Source organism: Heterodontus francisci, chromosome 9 (genome assembly GCF_036365525.1).
Source record: "Heterodontus francisci isolate sHetFra1 chromosome 9, sHetFra1.hap1, whole genome shotgun sequence".
In the NCBI taxonomy this organism is placed as follows: domain Eukaryota; kingdom Metazoa; phylum Chordata; class Chondrichthyes; order Heterodontiformes; family Heterodontidae; genus Heterodontus; species Heterodontus francisci.
Genome location: NC_090379.1, coordinates 101582311 through 101608393, shown reverse-complemented (window position 1 = coordinate 101608393; position 26083 = coordinate 101582311). Strand labels below are relative to the sequence as shown.

The following is a 26083-nucleotide window of genomic DNA, read 5'->3' as shown; positions in this document are numbered from 1 at the left end:
GCGCATGATGCCGGCGGCCAGGCGACGAGGAGCGGGATCAGGGGCCTGATCCGCATTGGGCGCATCGGCCCCGGGGCCATCGGCAAGTGAAAAATTCCGGCCCAGAGCTCCAAGCCAAGGGGTGTGTAATACCCTTAGGGTGGCGGTGAAAAACAGTGAAGGAGGTGCACCCATTGACTGGACCTTTTTCATTAAGCCAGTCCTTTTTGAATGCTCTGGATTTGAAGCTGTGGACATCTTCTGTCTGCAGGATGTCCCCAGCAGCAGCTTCATTGACATCACTTTTAAGAACTTGGTGGGATGCAAGAAATTCCTGAAGGTCTTCAAGGAGGGAGGAAACCAGGCTCTGCTGTCAATCCTCAGGGTGGAGCCACTGTTTACGCTGCCATTGCAACAGAAGCAGGTTAAGGCCATCCATCTCTACAACCCCCATATTCCTGTTGTGGATGTGCTCACTTTCCTCGCCAGGTACGTCCAGATGACCGGGGACAGCACCGAGGACAAGGACCCGTTCGGGATTTGGACTAGAAAAAAGTAGGTCAAGGTGACCTTGATGGTGGATGCCAGCAGAGCCATCCTTCACCCTCCCTCCAGTTTCTCCATTGGGGGAAGTTGGGGCTACTTGGTCTAAGTAGGGCAGCCCAGAGTTTGTCGCATCTGCAAGAAATCTGGCCATGTGGCAGTCAACTGCAGCACAGTTGTCTGCAAGCAGGAAGGCACCAGACAAAGCACTGCAAGCAGAGTAAGTGCTGAAACTTGTGTGGTGGGGCACTCCACCTCTACAAGACCTGCCCACAATGCTGCCTCAGTTACACACAGGTGGTGAAAACCAAGGAGAGGCACAAGGAAGGAGTGGCGAAAATGGCAGCTGCAAAGGAGACTGGCACTCCTTTCCCCACCAAGACTTCCAGTGAGGAAAACCTGACAAAGAAGGACAAGGAGAAGATTAAAGAGTGTGCTGCAGCAAGCTGCCAAACACCTACCCTCTGCCTGGAGCCCCCTCCTCAGCAGACAGAATCAATGGAAGAAGAGCCAGCAGAGGGGCAACCAGGAGAGTGGCAAGTGGTCAAGAGGAAAGCCACAAAGAAGGCCCAAAAAAAGGGAACAGGCCACCACCCAAACCAGTGGTAAGAAGAGATTAACGTCTGAAACGGACTACAGCGGCTGCTCCTCATCAGATGAGGAAGGGCAGGAAAGATAACACCACCAAAAGAAGTGGCAGAATGCAAAGGAGCTGGAGGAGACGGCCCCCAAGCTCCGAAAAACTGGATGCAGCGATGGGCCCAGCAAATCCCAGCCCCAAAGCGCCAATCACAGCAAGACACCCAGCACACCCCAGCTCCGGGAAGCTGGAAGCAGCAATGTCCTCAATGAGGAACAGAGGGGAAAGACAACACCAGACAAGGACAGTCCAAACCTCCCTGCTTACACGAAACCCCTCACCATGTCACCCAGCCGAACAACCCTCCATGGGTGATCAGGATGGTTTTCTCAGCCCAACAACAGTGCAATAGTTTGTGAATACTATGGATACACAGGAACATACCCAAGTCTGGGACTAGCACAGACACCTGGGTGGTAAGCAACTTACAGTTTTAATGGGTCTAAAGATAGTCTCCATTAACATTCATAGTATTGTCCACTACGTGATGTGTTTTGATTTGGGATATCTCGCCAAGGCTGACCTGCTGTTTCTGCAGGAGTGTGGAATACTGCACCTCAGAACATAGAGGAAATGGTCGTGATGGTGGTCCCACAGGCCATTGATTTGGTCAGGGTGAAATGATTTCCGTTCCTCTGGCCTGGGTATTCTGCTGCAGGGAGGCAACTTCACCATCTCCGAAGTTAAGGAGGTGGTGGGCAGTCACCTCCTTATAGTGGATGCAATGTACAAAAACGCTCCGCTCCGGTTAATCAACTTGTACGTCCCAGCTCTAACAGCAAACAGCTGACTGTCCTTCAGCAGCTTCCACTGCTACTGGCGACGTCCAGGCCAGTCATTCTAGGCGGTGACTTCAACTGCATCATCAAACCGCTAACTCTGGATGATCTGGTAGTGATGACAGCCAACTGGATGCCATGTCCAGACTCCTGATGGTAACGGTAAAAAAACGTTAAGCTTCATAACGTCTTTAGCAACCCTGCAGACGGAGCGCAGTGTAGATACACCTGGTTCAGACCAGACTGGTCTGTCCGTTCCAGGATAGACTTCCTGTTTGCGTCCCAAGCACTCATGGTCAGATCCACCGATGACAAGCCAGTGTTCTTCTCTGACCACTGCCTCCTACTGGCCAATTGTCAATAACAGGATGATCAGAGGGTTGGCAGTGGGACCTGGAAGCTGAACGTGAAACTGCTGACCCCAGAGAACATTGAGGAACTCAAAGGGATTACAAAGGTTGGAGAACTGTGAAACCCATCTTTGAGTCTCCAGTGCACTGGTGGGAGGTGATCACGGCGAACATCAAGAGGTTCTTCATTTTCAAAGGTGTTCAGAAGGTGAGAGAGAGACAGAGGGAAATGTCTCGACTCCAGAAAAGAATGCAAAATCTGCTCCAGCTGCAGTTGATGGGGGTCGGGATCAAGGAGAATCTCCAAAAGGTGAAGAGCCAGCAGGCCTTGCTCTTTGCCACGGAGGCCTCCAAGATCATCTTCCAGTCCAGAGTCCGCTCCATTGAGCAGGAGCAGACGTGCTCGCGTTTCTTCTTCCAAAAGGTACAGAGAGAGAGCTCTGTGATCAGAGACTGAAGAGGACGGCTCGGTAACATCTTCGCAGCCTGACTTACTAAGGATCAGCAAATCCTTTTATGCCAGTCTGTACAACATGTAGCCCACAGACAGCACAACCTCTCAGTTCCTCCTGTCCTCTTTCACAGAGGTCTTAGATGACAGTACATGGGAAGGTCTGGACAAACCGCTGACTCTGGACGAGCTGACAAAGGCCATCAGGTCCTTCAAGACGAGTAAAACTCCCGGAAGCGACGGCTTACCAGTTGAGTTGTATTCAGCCCTGTGGGACTGGGTCGGCCCAGACCTGCTGGAAGTATATGAGAGTATGCTCCTGTGCGGCAGCATGTCAGGATCCATGAGCAAAGGCATCATCACCCTCATTTACAAGTGGAAGGGGAGAGGGAGGAAATTAGAACTTGGCATCCCATTTCACTGCTCAACGTGGACTACTAATTCTGTCTGAGGTCAATCGGGTCAATTCTGCATGGAGTGGTGATTCACCCAATCAGACCTGCACTGTACCTGGCAGGAAAATCTCTGATAGCCTCACACTACTCCGGGATACAATCGCCTATGTACAGGACAGCAGTGTGGACACCTGCTGCATCAGCTTGGACCAGGAGAAGACATTTGACAGAATATTGCACACAAACATGATGGACATGCTCTCCAAAATGGGGTCTGCTGAGGGAATCCACAGTAGGATCCAACTGCTCTACACAAACATCAGTAGCACAGTTTTAATCAATAGGTGGGAATCGGAAAGTTTTCCAATCAAATCTGGAGTCAGACAGGGTTGTCATCTCTCCTCTGTCTTGCTCGCCTGCTGTATCAAACCTTTTGCCGAGTTCATCAGGAAGGATGTGGGCATATGAAGGGTGATAATCCCAGGCAGCGGAGGCATACAGGTCAAAGCCTCCCTGCACATGGACAACGTTGCCTTATTCTACACGGATCCGCTGTCGGATCGCAGACTGATGAGCATCTGCAACCAGTTCGAATAGGCCTTGGGAGTCAAAATAAATTGCAACAGCGAGGCCATGTTCTTTGGGAACTGGGCCATCCAATCCTTTCTCCCCTTCACCATCAGGTCAGACTACCTGAAGGTGCTGGGAATATGGTTCGGAGTGGCTGGGGCATGCGCCAGAAACTGGAAGAAGTGAGTAGCCATGGTGAAACAGGAACTGAGCATGTGGGAGCCACGCTCCCTCTCCATTGCAGGTAAGAACCTGATTATCAGGTGCGATGCGCTCTCGGTGTTGCTGTACCTAACGCAGGTCTAGCTAATATTCCACTCCTGCGCCATGGCGGTCACCGGAGTCATCTTCCACTTTATCTGGAGATCAAAAATGGACCGTGTCTGCAGGGACACGATGTTCAAACCTCTGAATAAAGCAGGAAAAAATATAACCAATGTCACCCTCATCCTGATGGACATCTTTATCTGTAGCTGCATCAAGCTGTGTGTAGACCCCCTGTACGCAAATAACAAGTGTCACTACGTGCTGACGTTCTATCTGTCCCCGGTGTTACGAAGGATGGGTCTGGTCACGTTGCCGTGGATGCTCCATTCAGTTGAACCGTGTAGTACCATCTGTCCCTTGTGGAAATGTTTGTGTAGAGAAACACCTTTGACCAAAGTCCATCAGGCAGTGGTCTGCACGGAATGTCCTCGAGGTACTGCTGGAAAAGGAGACGATGGATCCTGTCGGATGGTTCCCTGAGCAGAGTGTCAAAGTCATTTGGCAGAATGCCTCATCGCCAGAACTTTCACACAAGCACCAAGACATAGCTTTCTGGTGGCGAGAAGGGCCCTCCCCGTCAGATCATTCCTGCATGCCTGGAGTCTCACCGCCTCCGCACACTGCCCTCAAGGCAGCTGCAGTGAGGAAGAGACCGTCTCCCACCTCCTTCTGGAATGTGCCTTTGCAAAGCAGGTCTGGAAAGAGTTGCAATGGTTTTTGTAAAAGTTCATCACAAGCAGCTCAGTAACACAGGACTCTACGCTGATGGGCTGGTCCCAGGGATGCACACCGAGATAAACAGCAACTGCTGCCGGAGGACGACCAACTTGGTGAAACTTGCTGCTCCTCAAGTGCAAAGAGCTGTCGATGACTGAGTACTTCAGACTGGCACATTCCAAGGTCCTGGACTAGGTGCTGAGGGACGCACTAAAGCTTAACACAGCCGCCGCAAAGGCTCAATGGGGAAAGGCCACTATATAAGGTCCTCCATAGTATACTGAGGGGCTGGAACCCGTGAAAAACCTGTTGGTCTGTATACAAATTTTATGAATAAAGTATATTTTTGGGAAGAAAGGTTTCCTCCTCTGGGATTACTGTCTAAGGTTGGACACCTGCCGGAATCGCCCTCCCGGGTCAAGCCCCCCCCACTTCCTGGTTCAATGTCTGGGGTAGATACCCCCTCCCCGGATCACTGTCTGGGGTAGAGTTCCCCCCTCCCCGGATCATGTCTGGGATAGAGTTCCCCCCTCCCCGGATCACTGTCTGGGGTAGAGATCCCCCCTCCTCAGATCACTGTCTGGGGTAGATTCCCCCCTCCCCGGATCACTGTCTGGGGTAGAGTTGCCCCCTCCCTGGATCACTGTCTGGGGTAGATTCCCCCCTGCCCGGATCACTGTCTGGGGTAGAGTTCCCCCCTCCCCGGATCACTGTCTCGGGTAGAGATCCCCCCTCCCCGGATCACTGTCTGGGGTAGAGTTCCCCCCTTCCCGGATCACTGTCTGGGGTAGAGTTCCCCCCTCTCCGGATCACTGTCTCGGGTAGAGTTCCCCCCTCCCCGGATCACTGTCTGGGGTAGAGCTCCCCGCCTCCCCGGATCACTCTCTCGGGTAGAGTTCCCCCCTCCCCGGATCACTGTCTGGGGTAGAGTTCCCCCCCTCCCCGGATCACTGTCTCGGGTAGAGATCCCCCCTCCCCGGATCACTGTCTGGGGTAGAGTTCCCCCCCTCCCCGGATCACTGTCTCGGGTAGAGTTCCCCCCTCCCCGGATCACTGTCTCGGGTAGAGTTCCGCCCTCCCCGGATCACTGTCTCGGGTAGAGTTCCCCCCTCCCTGGATCACTGTCTCGGGTAGAGATCCCCCCTCCCCGGATCACTCTCTAGGGTAGAGTTCCCCCCTCCCTGGATCACTGTCTGGGGTAGAGGTCCCCCCTCCCCGGATCACTCTCTCGGGTAGAGTTCCCCCCTCCCTGGATCACTGTCTGGGGTAGAGTTCCCCCTTCCCCGGATCACTCTCTCGGGTAGAGTTCCCCCCTCCCCGGATCACTGTCTCGGGTAGAGTTCCCCCCTCCCCGGATCACTCTCTCGGGTAGAGTTCCCCCCTCCCCGGATCACTGTCTCGGGTAGAGTTCCCCCCCCTCCCCGGATCACTGTCTCGGGTAGAGTTCCCCCCTCCCCGGATCACTGTCTGGGGTAGAGTTCCCCCCTCCCCGGATCACTCTCTCGGGTAGAGTTCCCCCCTCCCCGGATCACTCTCTCGGGTAGAGTTCCCCCCTCCCCGGATCACTCTCTCGGGTAGAGTTCCCCCCTCCCCGGATCACTGTCTGGGGTAGAGTTCCCCCCTCCCCGGATCACTGTCTCGGGTAGAGTTCCCCCCTCCCCGGATCACTGTCTGGGGTAGAGTTCCCCCCCTCCCCGGATCACTGTCTCGGGTAGAGTTCCCCCCTCCCCGGATCACTCCCTCGGGTAGAGTTCCCCCCTCCCCGGATCACTCTCTCGGGTAGAGTTCCCCCCTCCCCGGATCACTCTCTCGGGTAGAGTTCCCCCCTCCCCGGATCACTCTCTCGGGTAGAGTTCCCCCCTCCCTGGATCACTGTCTGGGGTAGAGTTCCCCCCTCCCCGGATCACTGTCTGGGGTAGAGTTCCCCCCCTCCCCGGATCACTGTCTCGGGTAGAGTTCCCCCCTCCCCGGATCACTGTCTCGGGTAGAGTTCCCCCCTCCCCGGATCACTGTCTGGGGTAGAGTTCCCCCCTTCCCGGATCACTGTCTGGGGTAGAGTTCCCCCCTTCCCGGATCACTGTCTGGGGTAGAGTTCCCCCCTCTCCGGATCACTGTCTCGGGTAGAGTTCCCCCCTCCCCGGATCACTGTCTGGGGTAGAGCTCCCCGCCTCCCCGGATCACTCTCTCGGGTAGAGTTCCCCCCTCCCCAGATCACTGTCTGGGGTAGAGTTCCCCCCCTCCCCGGATCACTGTCTCGGGTAGAGATCCCCCCTCCCCGGATCACTGTCTGGGGTAGAGTTCCCCCCCTCCCCGGATCACTGTCTCGGGTAGAGTTCCCCCCTCCCCGGATCACTGTCTCGGGTAGAGTTCCGCCCTCCCCGGATCACTGTCTCGGGTAGAGTTCCCCCCTCCCTGGATCACTGTCTCGGGTAGAGATCCCCCCTCCCCGGATCACTCTCTCGGGTAGAGTTCCCCCCTCCCTGGATCACTGTCTGGGGTAGAGGTCCCCCCTCCCCGGATCACTCTCTCGGGTAGAGTTCCCCCCTCCCTGGATCACTGTCTGGGGTAGAGTTCCCCCCTCCCCGGATCACTCTCTCGGGTAGAGTTCCCCCCTCCCCGGATCACTGTCTCGGGTAGAGTTCCCCCCTCCCCGGATCACTCTCTCGGGTAGAGTTCCCCCCTCCCCGGATCACTGTCTCGGGTAGAGTTCCCCCCCCTCCCCGGATCACTGTCTCGGGTAGAGTTCCCCCCTCCCCGGATCACTGTCTGGGGTAGAGTTCCCCCCTCCCCGGATCACTCTCTCGGGTAGAGTTCCCCCCTCCCCGTATCACTCTCTCGGGTAGAGTTCCCCCTCCCCGGATCACTCTCTCGGGTAGAGTTCCCCCCTCCCCGGATCACTGTCTGGGGTAGAGATCCCCCCTCCCCGGATCACTGTCTCGGGTAGAGTTCCCCCCTCCCCGGATCACTGTCTGGGGTAGAGTTCCCCCCCTCCCCGGATCACTGTCTCGGGTAGAGTTCCCCCCTCCCCGGATCACTCTCTCGGGTAGAGTTCCCCCCTCCCCGGATCACTCTCTCGGGTAGAGTTCCCCCCTCCCCGGATCACTCTCTCGGGTAGAGTTCCCCCCTCCCCGGATCACTCTCTCGGGTAGAGTTCCCCCCTCCCTGGATCACTGTCTGGGGTAGAGTTCCCCCCTCCCTGGATCACTGTCTGGGGTAGAGTTCCCCCCTCCCCGGATCACTGTCTGGGGTAGAGTTCCCCCCTCCCTGGATCACTGTCTGGGGTAGAGTTCCCCCCTCCCTGGATCACTGTCTGGGGTAGAGTTCCCCCCTCCCCGGATCACTGTCTCGGGTAGAGTTCCCCCCTCCCCGGATCACTGTCTGGGGTAGAGTTCCCCCCTCCCTGGATCACTGTCTGGGGTAGAGTTCCCCCCTCCCTGGATCACTGTCTGGGGTAGAGTTCCCCCCTCCCTGGATCACTGTCTGGGGTAGAGTTCCCCCCTCCCCGGATCACTGTCTGGGGTAGAGTTCCCCCCTCCCCGGATCACTGTCTGGGGTAGAGTTCCCCCCTCCCCGGATCACTCTCTCGGGTAGAGTTCCCCCCTCCCCGGATCACTCTCTCGGGTAGAGTTCCCCCCTCCCCGGATCACTGTCTGGGGTAGAGTTCCCCCCTCCCCGGATCACTGTCTCGGGTAGAGTTCCCCCCTCCCCGGATCACTGTCTGGGGTAGAGTTCCCCCCTCCCCGGATCACTGTCTGGGGTAGAGTTCCCCCCTCCCCGGATCACTCTCTCGGGTAGAGTTCCCCCCTCCCCGGATCACTGTCTGGGGTAGAGTTCCCCCCTCCCCGGATCACTGTCTGGGGTAGAGTTCCCCCCTCCCCGGATCACTGTCTGGGGTAGAGTTCCCCCCTCCCCGGATCACTGTCTGGGGTAGAGTTCCCCCCTCCCCGGATCACTGTCTGGGGTAGAGTTCCCCCCTCCCTGGATCACTGTCTGGGGTAGAGTTCCCCCCTCCCCGGATCACTCTCTCGGGTAGAGTTCCCCCCTCCCCGGATCACTGTCTGGGGTAGAGTTCCCCCCTCCCCGGATCACTGTCTGGGGTAGAGTTCCCCCCTCCCCGGATCACTGTCTGGGGTAGAGTTCCCCCCTCCCCGGATCACTGTCTGGGGTAGAGTTCCCCCCTTCCCCGGCCACAAGTCCGGCGCCGGGAAATGTCTCCTGCTAAAAAGTATTTGCAAACCGCTGTAAAAGGAAAAACAAAGAAAAATAATTAGAGAATGAAGCAGAACGGGGGAAAAATACAGTAAAAGAAAACAGTAAAATATTTGCACAATACAAATCAGCCAACTCGAACAGCAGAATAAGGACCGGGCACCTGAGGTGCGCTTGCAGGTGCAGTGCAGCAGCCTGGAGGACCGAACGCAGCTGGGAGGACTGAGTGGAAAGCTGGGAGGACTGAGTGGAAAGCTGGGAGGACAGGGCCCATCCTTCCACCCAATGCTGTGTCTTTGTTCAGCAGCAGCAGCAGAGCAGTGACGGACAGGTAATGGGAGAGAGAGAGAGAGATAAATAAATAAATAGAGGGAGAGAAAAGAAAGAAAGTGAGTGTGATGGGGAGAGATAGACTGGAGAGAGTGAGGGGGAGAGAGAGAAGGGAGGGAGAAAGAAAGAAAGATGGAGAGAGAGAGAGATAGATAGGGAGAGTGTAGGAGAGAGAGCGGTAGGGAAGGATAGATAGTGTGGGAGAGAAAAGGATAGAGAGAGGGAGGATAAATAGAAAGAATATATTTAGAGAGATGGAGAGAAAGGATATATTGAGAGAAGGATAGATAGAGAGTGGATGAAAGAAGGATAGATGGAGATGCATAGATAGAGAGAGAAAGTATGGGAGACTGGAGGATAGATGGAAAGGAGAGGGAATGGGAGAGAGTGAAGGAGGAAGGGAGGGTGGGCAGGTATGAATGTGTGTGAGAGGAGGAGGGATCGATAGAGAGGGAGGCAGCATATTCTAGATCATGTTCCTTTACTCGAAGCCCCAGTGGTAGGGGACTGGCTCTCTTTAACCCCAAGGGCTTGGCTGGAGACATGCACTGTGCAAGGACATGTGGCTTTGGATTGCAGAAGAGCTCTCCTGAAAGCCCTTTCATTACCACCTATTTGCTCGCATTTATGTGAATGGTGCTGAATAGTGTAATTCGTTATCATTTTATCAGGTTAAATTTGTGTGAAAAGGAAAATGAATATAGCAACCAGTGTGAAAGTGATGCACAGTTCAGAAAGAGATGAAAGGATAGTTGATCTTTTTAAAAGCTGCAGTTCTAAGGAACACATCTTTGTGGTGTTAAATGACTTTTGAGTAAAAATTGAGGACTTCACATCTTAATAGTTGAGAGGGCACTACACTGTGTGACCCTCGATCCTTCAGTAGGTCACGACACTGTGTGACCCTCGATCCTTCAGTACTGTCACGACACTGTGTGATCCTCCATCCTTCAGTACTGTCACGACACTGTGTGACCCTCGGTCCTTCAGTACTGTCACTATACTATGTAACCCTCCGTCCTTCAGTACTGTCACGACACTGTGTGATCCTCTATCCTTCAGTACTGTCACGACACTGTGTGATCCTCTATCCTTCAGTACTGTCACGACACTGTGTGACCCTCGGTCCTTCAGTACTGTCACTACACTATGTAACCCTCCGTCCTTCAGTACTGTCACGACACTGTGTGATCCTCTATCCTTCAGTACTGTCACGACACTGTGTGATCCTCTATCCTTCAGTACTGTCACGACACTGTGTGATCCTCTATCCTTCAGTACTGTCACGACACTGTGTGACCCTCGGTCCTTCAGTACTGTCATGACACTGTGATCCTCCGTCCTTCAGTACTGTCACTACACTCTGTAACCCTCCGTCCTTCAGTACCGTCACGACACTGTGTGACCCTCGGTCCTTCAGTACCGTCACGACACTGTGTGACCCTCGGTCCTTCAGTACTGTCACTACACTGTGTGACCCTCGGTCCTTCAGTACCGTCACGACACTGTGTGACCCTCGGTCCTTCAGTACCGTCACGACACTGTGTGACCCTCGGTCCTTCAGTACCGTCACGACACTGTGTGACCCTCGGTCCTTCAGTACCGTCACGACACTGTGTGACCCTCGGTCCTTCAGTACTGTCACTACACTCTGTAACCCTCCGTCCTTCAGTACCGTCACGACACTGTGTGACCCTTTGTCCTTCAGTACCGTCACGGCACTGTGTGACCCTCGGTCCTTCAGTACCGTCACGACACTGTGTGACAATCGGTCCTTCAGTACCGTCACGACACTGTGTGACCCTCGGTCCTTCAATACTGTCACTACACTGTGTGACCCTCGGTCCTTCAATACTGTCACTACACTGTGTGACCCTCCATCCTTCAGTACTGTCACTACACTGTGTGACCCTCCATCCTTCAGTACTGTCACTACACTGTGTGACCCTCCATCCTTCAGTACTGTCACTACACTGTGTAACCCTCCATTCTTAAGTAATGTCACTACACTGTGTGACCCTCCATTCTTCAGTACTGTCACTACACTGTGTGACCCTCCATCCTTCAGTACTGTCACTACACTGTGTGACCCTCCATCCTTCAGTACTGTCACTACACTGTGTGACCCTCCATCCTTCAGTACTGTCACTACACTGTGTGACCCTCCATCCTTCAGTACTGTCACTACACTGTGTAACCCTCCATTCTTAAGTAATGTCACTACACTGTGTGACCCTCCATTCTTCAGTACTGTCACTACACTGTGTGACCCTCCATCCTTCAGTACTGTCACTACACTGTGTGACCCTCCATCCTTCAGTACTGTCACGACACTGTGTGATCCTCTATCCTTCAGTACTGTCACGACACTGTGTGACCCTCGGTCCTTCAGTACCGTCACTACACTGTGTGACCCTCGGTCCTTCAATACTGTCACTACACTGTGTGACCCTCGGTCCTTCAATACTGTCACTACACTGTGTGACCCTCCATCCTTCAGTACTGTCACTACACTGTGTGACCCTCCATCCTTCAGTACTGTCACTACACTGTGTGACCCTCCATCCTTCAGTACTGTCACTACACTGTGTAACCCTCCATTCTTAAGTAATGTCACTACACTGTGTGACCCTCCATTCTTCAGTACTGTCACTACACTGTGTGACCCTCCATCCTTCAGTACTGTCACTACACTGTGTGACCCTCCATCCTTCAGTACTGTCACGACACTGTGTGATCCTCTATCCTTCAGTACTGTCACTACACTGTGTGACCCTCCGTCCTTCAGTACTGTCACGACACTGTGTGATCCTCTATCCTTCAGTACTGTCACGACACTGTGTGATCCTCTATCCTTCAGTACTGTCACGACACTGTGTGATCCTCTATCCTTCAGTACTGTCACGACACTGTGTGATCCTCTATCCTTCAGTACTGTCATGACACTGTGTGATCCTCCGTCCTTCAGTACTGTCACTACACTCTGTAACCCTCCGTCCTTCAGTACCGTCACGACACTGTGTGACCCTCTATCCTTCAGTACTGTCACTACACTGTGTGACCCTTTGTCCTTCAGTACCGTCACGACACTGTGTGACCCTCGGTCCTTCAGTACCGTCACGACACTGTGTGACCCTCGGTCCTTCAGTACCGTCACGACACTGTGTGACCCTCGGTCCTTCAGTACCGTCACGACACTGTGTGACCCTCGGTCCTTCAGTACTGTCATGACACTGTGTGATCCTCCGTCCTTCAGTACTGTCACTACACTCTGTAACCCTCCGTCCTTCAGTACCGTCACGACACTGTGTGACCCTTTGTCCTTCAGTACCGTCACGGCACTGTGTGACCCTCGGTCCTTCAGTACCGTCACGACACTGTGTGACCCTCGGTCCTTCAGTACCGTCACGACACTGTGTGACCCTCGGTCCTTCAGTACCGTCACTACACTGTGTGACCCTCGGTCCTTCAATACTGTCACTACACTGTGTGACCCTCGGTCCTTCAATACTGTCACTACACTGTGTGACCCTCCATCCTTCAGTACTGTCACTACACTGTGTGACCCTCCATCCTTCAGTACTGTCACTACACTGTGTGACCCTCCATCCTTCAGTACTGTCACTACACTGTGTAACCCTCCATTCTTAAGTAATGTCACTACACTGTGTGACCCTCCATTCTTCAGTACTGTCACTACACTGTGTGACCCTCCATCCTTTAAAACTGTCACTGCACTGTGTGACGCTCCATCCTTCAGTACTGTCACTCCACTGTGTGACCCTCCATCCTTCAGTACTGTCACTCCACTGTGTGACCCTCCATCCTTCAGTACTGTCACTCCACTGTGTGACTCTCCATTCTTCAGTACTGTCACTCCACTGTGTGACTCTCCATTCTTCAGTACTGTCACTACTCTGTGTGACCCTCCATTCTTCAGTACTGTCACTCTACTGTGTGACCCTCCATCCTTCAGCACTGTCACTACTCTGTGTGACCCTCCATTCTTCAGTACTGTCACTCCACTGTGTGACCCTCCATCCTTCAGCACTGTCACTACTCTGTGTGACCCTCCATTCTTCAGTACTGTCACTCTACTGTGTGACCCTCCATTCTTCAGTACTGTCACTCCACTGTGTGACTCTCCATTCTTCAGTACTGTCACCACACTGTGTGACGCTCCATCCTTCAGTACTGTCACTACACTGTGTGATGCTCCATCCTTCAGTACTGTCACTACACTGTGTGATGCTCCATCCTTCACAGTCAGTTTCCTCTGTGACCCTTCATTCTTCACAGTCAGTATCCTATGTGACCCTTCATTCTTCACAGTCAGTTTCCTATGTGACCCTTCATTCTTCACAGTCAGTATCCTATGTGACCCTTCATTCTTCACAGTCAGTATCCTATGTGACCCTTCATTCTTCACAGTCAGTTTCCTCTGTGACCCTTCATTCTTCACAGTCAGTATCCTATGTGACCCTTCATTCTTCACAGTCAGTATCCTATGTGACCCCCCCATTCTTCGCAGTCAGTTTCCTCTGTGACCCTTCATTCTTCACAGTCAGTATCCTATGTGACCCCCCCATTCTTCGCAGTCAGTTTCCTATGTGACCCTTCATTCTTCACAGTCAGTATCCTATGTGACCCCCCCATTCTTCGCAGTCAGTTTCCTATGTGACCCTTCATTCTTCACAGTCAGTATCCTATGTGACCCCCCCATTCTTCGCAGTCAGTTTCCTATGTGACCCTTCATTCTTCACAGTCAGTATCCTATGTGACCCCCCCATTCTTCGCAGTCAGTTTCCTCTGTGACCCTTCATTCTTCACAGTCAGTATCCTATGTGACCCCCCCCATTCTTCGCAGTCAGTTTCCTGTGTGACCCTCTATTCTTCACAGTCAGTATCCTCTGTGACCCTTCATTCTTCACAGTCAGTATCCTATGTGACCCCCCATTCTTCGCAGTCAGTTTCCTCTGTGACCCTTCATTCTTCACAGTCAGTATCCTATGTGACCCCCCCCATTCTTCGCAGTCAGTTTCCTGTGTGACCCTCTATTCTTCACAGTCCGTATCCTGTGTGACCCTCCATTCTTCCCTGTCAGTATGCTGTGTGACCCTCCATTCTTCACTGTCGGTATCCTGTGTGACCCTCCATTCTTCCCTGTCAGTATCCTCTGTGACCCTTCATTCTTCACAGTCCGTATCCTGTGTGACCCTCCATTCTTCCCTGTCAGTATGCTGTGTGACCCTCCATTCTTCACTGTCGGTATCCTGTGTGACCCTCCATTCTTCCCTGTCAGTATCCTATGTGACCCTCCATTCTTCACTGTCGGTATCCTGTGTGACCCTCCATTCTTCACACAGTCAGTATCCTGTGTGACCCTCCATTCTTCACTGTCGGTATCCTGTGTGACCCTTCATTCTTCACAGTCTGTATCCTGTGTGACCCTCCATTCTTCCCTGTCAGTATCCTATGTGACCCTCCATTCTTCACACAGTCAGTATCCTGTGTGACCCTCCATTCTTCACTGTCGGTATCCTGTGTGACCCTCCATTCTTCACTGTCGGTATCCTGTGTGACCCTTCATTCTTCACAGTCCGTATCCTGTGTGACCCTCCATTCTTCCCTGTCAGTATCCTATGTGACCCTCCATTCTTCACACAGTCAGTATCCTGTGTGACCCTCCATTCTTCACTGTCAGTATCCTGTGTGACCCTCCATTCTTCACAGTCCGTATCCTGTGTGACCCTCCATTCTTCACACAGTCAGTATCCTGTGTGACCCTCCATTCTTCACTGTCAGTATCCTGTGTGACCCTCCATTCTTCACAGTCAGTATCCTGTGTGACCCTCCATTCTTCACAGTCAGTATCCTGTGTGACCCTCCATTCTTCACTGTCGGTATCCTGTGTGACCCTCCATTCTTCACAGTCAGTATCCTGTGTGACCCTTCATTCTTCACAGTCAGTATGCTGTGTGACCCTCCATTCTTCACAGTCAGTATCCTGTGTGACCCTCCATTCTTCACTGTCGGTATCCTGTGTGACCCTCCATTCTTCACAGTCAGTATCCTGTGTGACTATCCATTCTTCACAGTCAGTATCCTGTGTGACTATCCATTCTTCACAGTCAGTATCCTGTGTGACCCTCCATTCTTCACTGTTGGTATCCTGTGTGACCCTCCATTCTTCACAGTCAGTATCCTATGTGACCCTCCATTCTTCACACAGTCAGTATCCTGTGTGACCCTCCATTCTTCACTGTTGGTATCCTGTGTGACTATCCATTCTTCACAGTCAGTATCCTGTGTGACCCTCCATTCTTCACTGTTGGTATCCTGTGTGACTATCCATTCTTCACAGTCAGTATCCTATGTGACCCTCCATTCTTCACACAGTCAGTATCCTGTGTGACCCTCCATTCTTCACTGTTGGTATCCTGTGTGACTATCCATTCTTCACAGTCAGTATCCTGTGTGACCCTCCATTCTTCACTGTTGGTATCCTGTGTGACTATCCATTCTTCACAGTCAGTATCCTGTGTGACCCTCCATTCTTCACTGTTGGTATCCTGTGTGACTATCCATTCTTCACAGTCAGTATCCTGTGTGACCCTCCATTCTTCACTGTTGGTATCCTGTGTGACTATCCATTCTTCACAGTCAGTATCCTGTGTGACCCTCCATTCTTCACAGTCAGTATGCCGTGTGACCCTCCATTCTTCACACAGTCAGTATGCTGTGTGACCTTCCATTCTTCACACAGTCAGTATGCTGTGTGACCTTCCATTCTTCACACAGTCAGTATGCTGTGTGACCTTCCATTCTTCACACAGTCAGTATGCTGTGTGACCTTCCATTCTTCACACAGTCAGTATGCTGTGTGACCTTCCATTCTTCACACAGTCAGTATGCTGTGTGACCTTCCATTCTTCACACAGTCAGTATGCTGTGTGACCTTCCATTCTTCACACAGTCAGTATGCTGTGTGACCTTCCATTCTTCACACAGTCAGTATGCTGTGTGACCTTCCATTCTTCACACAGTCAGTATGCTGTGTGACCTTCCATTCTTCACACAGTCAGTATGCTGTGTGACCTTCCATTCTTCACACAGTCAGTATGCTGTGTGACCTTCCATTCTTCACTGTCGGTATCCTGTGTGACCCTCCATTCTTCACAGTCAGTATCCTGTGTGACCTTCCATTCTTCACACAGTCAGTATGCTGTGTGACCTTCCATTCTTCACACAGTCAGTATGCTGTGTGACCTTCCATTCTTCACTGTCGGTATCCTGTGTGACCCTCCATTCTTCACAGTCAGTATGCTGTGTGACCCTCCATTCTTCACAGTCAGTATGCTGTGTGACCCTCCATTCTTCACACAGTCAGTATGCTGTGTGACCCTCCATTCTTCACACAGTCAGTATCCTGTGTGACTCTCCATTCTTTAGCACAGTCATTATACTGTGACCATCTATCCTTCACTGTTTATGCTTTCGAAAATTGTTAAGTTCAGTGTTTTCATGTAGTTCATTGGGTATGAAGTTCCCCTTCATCCAGTGTCTGAACAGGTCTGTATATCTTTTAGTAGAATGCCAAATTCAATCCTTCCGGATTGCGTCTCTGCCAGTGACAGAGCTGTAACTTTAGTGGTGTGCAGCTCCAAATGCGATCTCCATACACAGCCTGCATTTGGAAGGGCACAGTCTGTATTTGGATTGCTGGATGCTTTTTTCAGTTTAGGTGGGCATTGAATGATTTTTTTTTCCTGTAGTATTTATTGAACAGAGCTGGTGTCAGAGAGCTGTTTCTGGCACTGAATGTTGGAGTATGAGAGATTGGCATCCACGACTGAATGGGTGCCAGCCTTTGCTGGCATGATGCAAGCTCAGAAGATCAACTGGGCTACCACTACCTAAAGCAGTGTCTAAAGGTTCGAACATAGGCTAAAATGATGGATTACCATGGGAGAGGAAACCAACTGTTTTCACAAAGACGTCTCCAATCTTTTACATCAGGGATAATTACTCTTACTTAAAGTCCCTCACTTTCAGCTGTGGTCTCCAGGCTGCGCTTCCATCTTCCACTCTACATAAACCTGAGCTCCTCCAAAACTCTGGTGCCCATATCCTAACTTGCACGAAGTCCCATTCACCCATAACACTTCTGCACGCTGACCTCCTTTCGCTCCCAGTCTGGCAGCACCTCAGATTTAACATTCTCATGTTCAGATCCCTCCATTGACTTGCCCTTCCCTATCTCGAACCTCCTACAAGCCTCCACAACTCTCTAGGCATCCCCAACCTCTTTTCCCCCACTGTGGTGGCCATGCCTTCAGCCATCTCGTCTGTACGCTCTGGAATTCCTTCTCTAAACCTCCCTGCCTTTTCACCTCCCTCTGCCCCTTTAAGATGCATCTTAAAACCTACCTCTTTGAGCCAGCTTTTACTCACCTCTCATAATATCCCCTTATGCAGGATTAGTCTCAAATAGTGTCTCATGATGCTCCTGTGAAACACTTTGAAATGTTTTACTGTAAAGACGCTAAAAAAAGCAAGTTGTTTTTGTAGTACTCAAAAAAAAAACTAAAATTATTATTTTTATCTTTTTAGTTTATTATAATCGTGTTCTTTGGAAGAATATAATTCGGGCAGCTTGGTCTTGGAGCTCCAAATTAGGGCATTGTTTTGTAGGAAGCTGCATTTTGACACTTCGTCCCGGCAAGTAATGAATGGACTAAATCTGATAGTCAACAAGACGGGTGAACCATGTCCCGGCCACAGGCTCTAGCGGTGACAGCGGCCACATTACTGGGTACGGCCGTGGGCTGCCTGTACTTGTGGAAGGCCTTTAAAAGTCCCAAATGGAAGAAGGCTCCAGCCAGCCAGAATGGAGAGGCTGTGAAGAGACGAGAGAGCCCCTCACAGAATGACAGAGAGGAATCCCGCCAACTGAACAGCATAGCGGATTTTGTCAATCCCAATCCACTGGTGGGGAAGATACTGACGGCAGTTGCATTCATAGTGGAATCAGAGGCTGAGTGGGAGCAAACGTGGCCACTGCTGAAGGCGGAATTGGACCATTACCCACTTATAGGAATTGACTGTGAGTGGGTGAGTGTCGTTGATGATGTTTGTGTCACTTTCTGCTGCTCTGTGCTTTTCCGTGTGGGGTGGAAAACAAATTAGCTGCACTGTTACCAATCCTGAAGGTGGCGGAGTTGAACAATTATATATCCAGCTTCCTCACACTGTCATTCAATAACCCTTCCACCAGCACCCTGTGTTACTGACTGTATCTCTACTGATGTTAATCCAGCTTCCTCACACTGTCACTCAATAACCCTTCCACCAGCACCCTGTGTTACTGACTGTATCTCTATAGATGTTAATCCAGTTCCCTCACACTGTCAATCAATAACCCTTCCACCAGCACCCTGTGTTACTGACTGTATCTCTACTGATGTTAATCCAGCTCCCTCACACTGTCATTCAATAACCCTTCCACCAGCACCCTGTGTTACTGACTGTATCTCTACTGATGTTAATCCAGCTTCCTCACACTGTCACTCAATAACCCCTCCCCCAGCACCCTGTGTTACTGACTGTATCTCTACTGATGTTAATCCAGCTTCCTCACACTGTCACTCAATAACCCCTCCCCCAGCACCCTGTGTTACTGACTGTATCTCTACTGATAATCCAGCTTCCTCACACTGTCACTCAATAACCCCTCCCCCAGCACCCTGTGTTACTGACTGTATCTCTACTGATAATCCAGCTTCCTCACACTGTCACTCAATAACCCCTTCATCAGCGCCCTGTGTTACTGACTGTATCTCTACTGATAATCCAGCTTCCTCACACTGTCACTCAATAACCCCTTGATCAGCGCCCTGTGTTACTGACTGTATCTCTACTGATGTTAATCCAGCTCCCTCACACTGACACTCGGTAACCCCTCCACCACCACTCTGTGTCACTGACTGTATCTCCACTGATATTAATGCAAGTCCCTTATTTCCGAAAGAAGCATTTGCATTCATGTAGCGCTTTTCACAACATCAGGATGATCCGAAGTGCTGCACAACCAATGAAGTGCTTTTTTTGAAATACAGTCACTGTTGTAAGAAGCTCCCACAAACAGCAATGTGATAATGAGCAGATAAACTGTGTTTTCTTTTGTGATGTTGATTGAGCAATAAATATTGGCAAGGAGGCCAGGGAAAATTCCCCCAACTGTTCTTCAGAATAGTGCCACTGGATCTTTTATGTCCATCTGAGAGCAGGCTGAGCTTTGGTTTAACGTCTCATTCAAAAGATATCAGTTCAGCACTGCATTGGGATGTCAACCTAGATTTTTGTACTCGTGTCTCTGGAGTGAGTCTTGAACCCACAACGTTCTAACTCTGAGATGAGAGTGCTGCCCACTGACCAGGCTCAATAATTGTTCATGGTCAGTTAGTTTGAACACCTATAAAAATATTGTGAAAAATCAACAGAAATGGACAGAAAAGCAGGTTAATTTAAACTCTTAGGAACTGAATTTCCCAGAACATTCTATTTAAGGCCCTTGGGTCTGATGTTAGTGAATTGCTGACTGTGGTACTTAAGGTTTATCATGGATGCAAATGTGCTGATTTGCCATGCTGCTTATCCGACATCCAGTACTGAATGAGCAGAAATATCCTTCAGCCAGCAATTGGGAAGACCAGAGACATTGTTTTCTCTGTAATCTCTGTTTCCTAGCCCCTGTCTCCATCCCTCTCCTTGGCCAGTATCTGAGGCTGAACAAGATTGTTTTTGCAGCCTTGGCATCCTATTTGTCCCTGTGCTGAGTTTCCATAGAATTACACAGATTGTACAGCACAGAAACAGACCATTTGGCCCAATTGGTCTATGCCAGTGTTTATGCTCCACATGAGCTTCCTCCCACCTTCCTTCATTCAACCTTCTATTCCTTTTTCCCTTATGTGCTTACCTAGCTTCGCCTCAAAGGCAGCCATACTATTCGCTTCAACTACTCCATGTGGTAAATCCCATGTTATCTCCATAATGTTCCATGTGGTGGGTCCCAATCTTGGAAGGCCCTGTGATGAAGTGAGATTGTCCCTCAGCAGCGAGGGGGAGGCTCAACTGCAAGTCACACCAGCCTACAGCTGTTCATCTGTAAGCCTGAAGCATCTACAGCACCCAAGAGCTAGCATTTACTGAATACAAGAGGTTGGGGGAGGATAACCTGGACTGTGAGCACATTATTTCAGGCATTGCCTTTAGGACCAGTAACATTCACAATAATTAGAGTGAGCAGCTAGAAAACATGGGGCAAAAGACAATTGTCTTAATAATCCCTTATTTTCAAAAATTATTCACCCGACCCTGTATCCGCTCCATCATCAACACCACCTACTTCCACCTCTGTAACATCACCTGCCTCTGCTCATCTGCCAGACAATCCCTTATCCATGCCTTTGTTACCTCTAGAGTCGAATATTCCAGTGCTTATAGAATCATAGAATGGTTACAGCACAAAAGGAGGCCATTTGGCTCATCATGTCCGTGCCTTCCCTTTTCCCCATAGCCCTGCACGTTTTTTCTCTTAGATAATCATCCAATTGTCTTTTGGAAGCCACAATTGAATTTGCATCCACCGCACTCTCAGGCAATGCATTCCAGATTCTAACCACTTGCTGCATAAAAAAGATTTCCTCATGTCAACATAGAGCATAGAAAAATAGGAGTAGGAGTTGGCCATTCGGCCCTTCGAGCCTGCTCCACCATTCAATATGATCATGGCTGTTCATCCAAACTCAGTAACCTGTTCCCGCTTTCTCCCCATATCCCTTGATCCCGTTAACCCTAAGAACTACATCTAACTCTTTCTTGAATATATTTAATGATTTGGCCTCAACTGCTTTCCGTGGTAGAGAATTCCACAGGTTCACCACTCTCTGGGTGAAGAAATCCCTCCTCATCTCAGTCCTAAATGACTTACCCCTTATCCTTAGACTGTGACCCCTGGTCCTGGACTCCCCCCTCCATCGGGAACATCCTTCCTGCATCTAGTCTGTCCAGTCCTGTTAGAATTTTGTAGGTTTCTATGATATCCCCTCTCATTCTCCTAAACTCTAGTGAATACAAGCCTCATCGACCCAATCTCTCTTCATACATCAGTTCTGCCATCCCAGGAATCAGTCTGGTGAGCCTTCGCTGTACTTCCTCCATAGCAAGAACATCCTTCCTCAGATAAGGAGACCAAAACTGCACACAATACTCCAGATGTAAAAGCAAAATACTGCAGATGCTGGAAATCTGAAATAAAAACAAGAAATGCTGGAACCACTCAGCAGGTCTGTCAGCATCTGTGGAAAGAGAAGCAGAGTTAACGTTTTGGGTCGGTTCCGAAGAAGGGCCACAGATGCTGCCAGACCTGCTGAGTGGTTCCAGCATTTCTTGTGTTTATACTCCAGATGTGTTGCTTTTGGTTCTTTTGCCATTCATCTTAAATTGGTGTCCTCTGGCTCTCGATCCTTCTGCCAATGGAAACAGTTTCTCTCTACCTGTCTTGGTCAGCCTCTCACCTACCACCCTCTGTAAACTTCAGTTCAGTCAAAGCTCTGCTGCCCGTATGCTAACTTGCACCAAGTCCTGTTCGCCCATCGACTCTATGTTCGCTGACCTACACTGGCTCCTGGTCTACCAACACCTCGATCTTAAAATTCTCATCCTCTTGGTCAAAACCCTTCATGCCCTTGCCCATCCCTCTCTGTAACCTCCTCCTGTCCTGCAACCTTCTGGATTCTCAGCTCTCCTGCAATTCTGGCCTCTTGCGCATCTTCGCTTTTCTGCACTCCACTATTGGTGGCCGTGCTGTCAGATGCCTGGGCCTTGAGCACTGGAATGGCCTCCTTAAAACCTACCTCTTTGATAAAACTTTTAGTCTCATGTGACCTGGCGTCAAAGTTTGTTTGATAATGTGCCCGTCAAGTGCATTGCGACATCTTGCTACATTAAAGGCACTGTATAAATGCAAGTTGTCGTGATAAGTTGGCCATATGAAGCATTCCATGATGAACGTTAAGGCATCTTATACATTAGAAAGAGTTGAAGCGCAGGCTGGGTTTAGCTGACTTTTTAAAAACTGTATATTTTCCTCTGGAACTTTTAAACTTTTAGTTTAATCTTGGAAATGTTTACATTTTTTTTTCTGTTTCTCTGTCTCTAAATTATTTTCCAGATTTCTGTAAAGGGAAAGCCAAACCCCGTGTCCCTCCTTCAGATTGCCTCTTACAGCGGTCTCTGCCTTCTCGTCCGCATGCCCCAGATGACCAGGGATGGCCGGTTGTTGCCAAAGACTTTACTCGACCTGCTGGGGAACAGTAGTGTTCTAAAAGTTGGTGTTGATGCTTTCGAGGATGGCTGCAAGTTATTCCGAGATTACTGCGTCACGGTCAGCGGCTGCGTGGATGTGAGATACTTGGTCATGCGCCAGAGGTTGGTGATGGGTTTCGTTAGAAGGATAGATTGCAAAGACGAGGGTTTTGTTCGGCTGAGTGTAGAAAATTAAGGAGTGATGTAATTGAGTTGTTTAAGTTGATTAATGGTCTTGGGTAGGGTAGATAGACACTATTTCCAGAACAAGGGGGCAAAACCTTAAAATTAGGTCGTTCAGGGGTGATGTAAGGAAACGCTTCTTCACACAAAATAGAAATCTGGAACTCTCCCCAAAAAGCTGTTGGGGCTGGGTGTCAACTGAAATTTTCAAAACTGGGATTGATAGACTTTTGTTAGGCAAGAGTATCAAGGCTTACAGAGCCAAGGCAGATAGATAGAATTAAGATACAGATAAGCCATAATCTGTTTGAATGGTGAAACAGACGCAAGTGGCTGAATAACCTCCTTCTGTTCCATTTGTTTTCTGTTGAATTGTTGGCTTTTCTCTCCCTCTTTCTGAGGTTCTGTGTGCCTATTGTCATCCTAGTGTAGGGTTTTTAACTATTTTAAGGTAGTCTGGAGAAGAGAATCAACCGAAGCTTAAACTTTTCTAACAATTGATTTTATTGACATTAAAACAAATGTTTTACAGACAGTGATGCTTAATCTTGGTCAGTAATACAATACTAAACTAAATGGTCAAGTTCTTCTGCTTCAGGAGACTGGGAGGTTAACTCTCTGACGTCCTCTTCGGTCTCTGCTCCTGGTCTGCCTCTTCCTTTCATTGGAAAATTACTCTTTGTTCTGTTAAGCTGCTGGCAAAATCTGCCGCCAGTAATTTTCCTTTCTGGCTAATGCAAAAGCAGTTTGCTAAAGCGAATGACAATTTCCCACGGGTCTTTCAAGGCCTAGCCAGGCAGCTGTCTTTTCTTTCACTTCGTCCTTATCTCTACAAAAGTACACCAAGTCTCAGTTAGCCTACAACTGTCTAAAGCAATGATACCTTTCAAACTTGGTCCAAGCTTTCCAGCCTGCAGTGTTCGACAGTCAAATTTATTCTGTTGACACTTAACTAAATTCTGCTCTTTTTGCAACTAAGCCAGGGTTTCTAGCCCATCCTCTAAGTTTTCCTTAAAATTGGTATCAAAAAGCCATGTTCAAAAATCCAAAATCCTTCAATAGAGCTCCTAAGCATTGGCTGCTAACTTTTCCTCTGATTTCCCTTCCTCAGTAATGAGACCCAGTGCTTTCTATGACAACACAGCTACAGTCAACATCTTGTGGTGGTATAATGTTGGGGGTAGCTGGGGTGGTGTTCAGATTTGAAGTGGTCACTTTTGAGCATTGAGTGCCAGTTTTTATTGATTGCTTTTCTGTTTTTGAAGCTGCTTTACTCATCTCAGCTCTGTAATCAAACTCTGTGTAGTTAGATGATTTTGCACTTTCTTTGCCCCCTACAAGTCACGGCGCTTTATTCTTGCTATTTGTCCAGGGGCAGGCTGTCTGTTTCCTGAGTTCAAATGGGCGTGTCGCTACCCTGCTGTTCATCAAATAGTGCCATGGGATCTTTATGCCCACCTGAGAGGGTAGATGAGGCCTCGATTTAAAGGCTCGTCTGAAAAACGCACTTCCGACAGTGCAGCACTCCCCTCAGTACTGCACTGGGAGTGTCAGCCTAGCTGATGTGCTCAAGTCGTTTTTTTTTGTTATTGTATCTGATTTAGGAAAGATATGTTGCACACAAATTTTAATATACTTGCACAAGCTGATTGTCTTTCACTTAAATATATACATAAAAACAAATGGCCGCCAGATTTATTAGAGTCTTATCCAGAGTTGATTTTGTAAGTGCTGCTAATCTTTGCAACACCTGGGCGTTGAAAGGATTCAAGGATGTTCCCTTCCATTGCACAATGGGATTATAAAACCCTAAACATATACCTCAAAAAGAAATACAGCTAACTAAACATTTTATTCTTGTCAATACAATTGTAATTTATATAGAATTACAATTCATAGAATTTACAGCACAAAAGCAGACCGTTCTGCCAAGCAGTGTTTATGCTCCACATGAGCCTCCTCCCATCCTACTTCACCTAACCCTATCAGCATATCCTTCTAATCCTTTCTCCTCCATGCACTTATCCAGCTTCCCCCTAAATCTTTTTGCAACCACTCCATGTGGTAGCAAGTTCCACATTCTAACCATTCTCTGAATAAAGAGGTCTTTCTTGAATTACTTATTAGGTTTATTAGTGACAAGTTTAGATTTATGGCCTCCAGTTTTGGTCTGCCTTACAAGTGGAAACATCTTCTCTACATCCTACACTATTGAGTCTCTTCAGAATTTTAAAGACCTCTGTCTGGTCACCCCACAGCCTTTTCAAGTTATCTCCGTCTCCTTGGGCCAGACATGCCCAGTGCTGAGAGGGCTGGTCGTCAGCTTAATTCCACACAGCCAGTATCCCTGTAATCAGTCGTCCACATGACATTTATCCCTCTCATTTGTGCACTGATTCTCTCTTCCTATCCCAGCCTTACCATTAGCAGGGTTTGATTGGTACCTCATCAGTTGGCAAGTCTCAGACTAGCGATTGAGTGGCCTTGGCATTGAACTCGCTCGGTCTCAACCTCCCCTGGTTCTGACTGTTGGAACTCAGCTGCTTGGTATGACTTCACACCCCATGATTTATTGAAGTTTAACGTACTGAAATGCTTACATGAAATATTATTTTTTTTTTATTCATTCATGGGATGTGGGCGTCGCTGGCCAGGCCAGCATTTATTGCCCATCCCTAATTGCCCTTGAGAAGATGGTGGTGAGCTGCCTTCTTGAACCGCTGCAGTCCATTTGGGGTAGGTAGACCCACAGTGCTGTTAGGAAGGGAGTTCTAGATATTTGACCCAGCGACAATGAAGGAACGGCGATATACTTCCAAGTCAGGATGGTGTGTGACTTGGAGGGGAACTTGCAGGTGGTGGTGTTCCCATGTATTTGCTGCCCTTGTCCTTCTTGTTGGTAGAGGTCGTGGGTTTGGAAGGTGCTGTCTAAGGAGCCTTGGTGCTTTGCTGCAGTGCATCTTATAGATGGTACACACTGCTGCCACTGTGCGTCGGTGGTGGAGGGAGTGAATGTTTGTAGATGGGGTGCCAATCAAGCAGGCTGTTTTGTCTTGGATGGTGTTGAGCTTCTTGAGTGTTGTTGGAGCTGCACCCATCCAGGCAAGTGGAGAGTATTCCATCACACTCCTGACTTGTGCCTTGCAGATGATGGACAGGCTTTGGGGAGTCAGGAGGTGAATTACTCGCCCCAGGATTCCTAGCCTCTGACCTGCTGTTGTAGCCACGGTATTTATATGGCTACTCCAGTTCAGTTTCTGGTCAATGGTAGCCCCTAGGATGTTGATAGTGGAGGATTC

The 26083-nt window shown here is 49.8% G+C and overlaps 1 protein-coding gene across 4 annotated transcripts in view; it reads left to right on the top strand.

Moving 5' to 3' along the window:
* Nucleotides 1–9197: 9197 nt before the first annotated feature.
* exd2 (exonuclease 3'-5' domain containing 2) overlaps nt 9198–26083 on the top strand; it is a 91799-nt gene continuing 74913 nt past the window's right edge. For 3 of the 4 annotated variants that reach the window (XM_068039601.1, XM_068039598.1, XM_068039600.1), the window contains exons 1-3: nt 9198–9231; nt 17844–18344; nt 22468–22724. In XM_068039601.1, the coding sequence (XP_067895702.1) occupies nt 18000–18344; nt 22468–22724 (602 nt within the window). In that variant the 5' untranslated portion in view covers nt 9198–9231; nt 17844–17999. Of the gene's footprint in view, nt 9232–17143; nt 17165–17843; nt 18345–22467; nt 22725–26083 lie in introns of those variants that run through there. The other variant, XM_068039599.1, reaches the window with a different exon arrangement.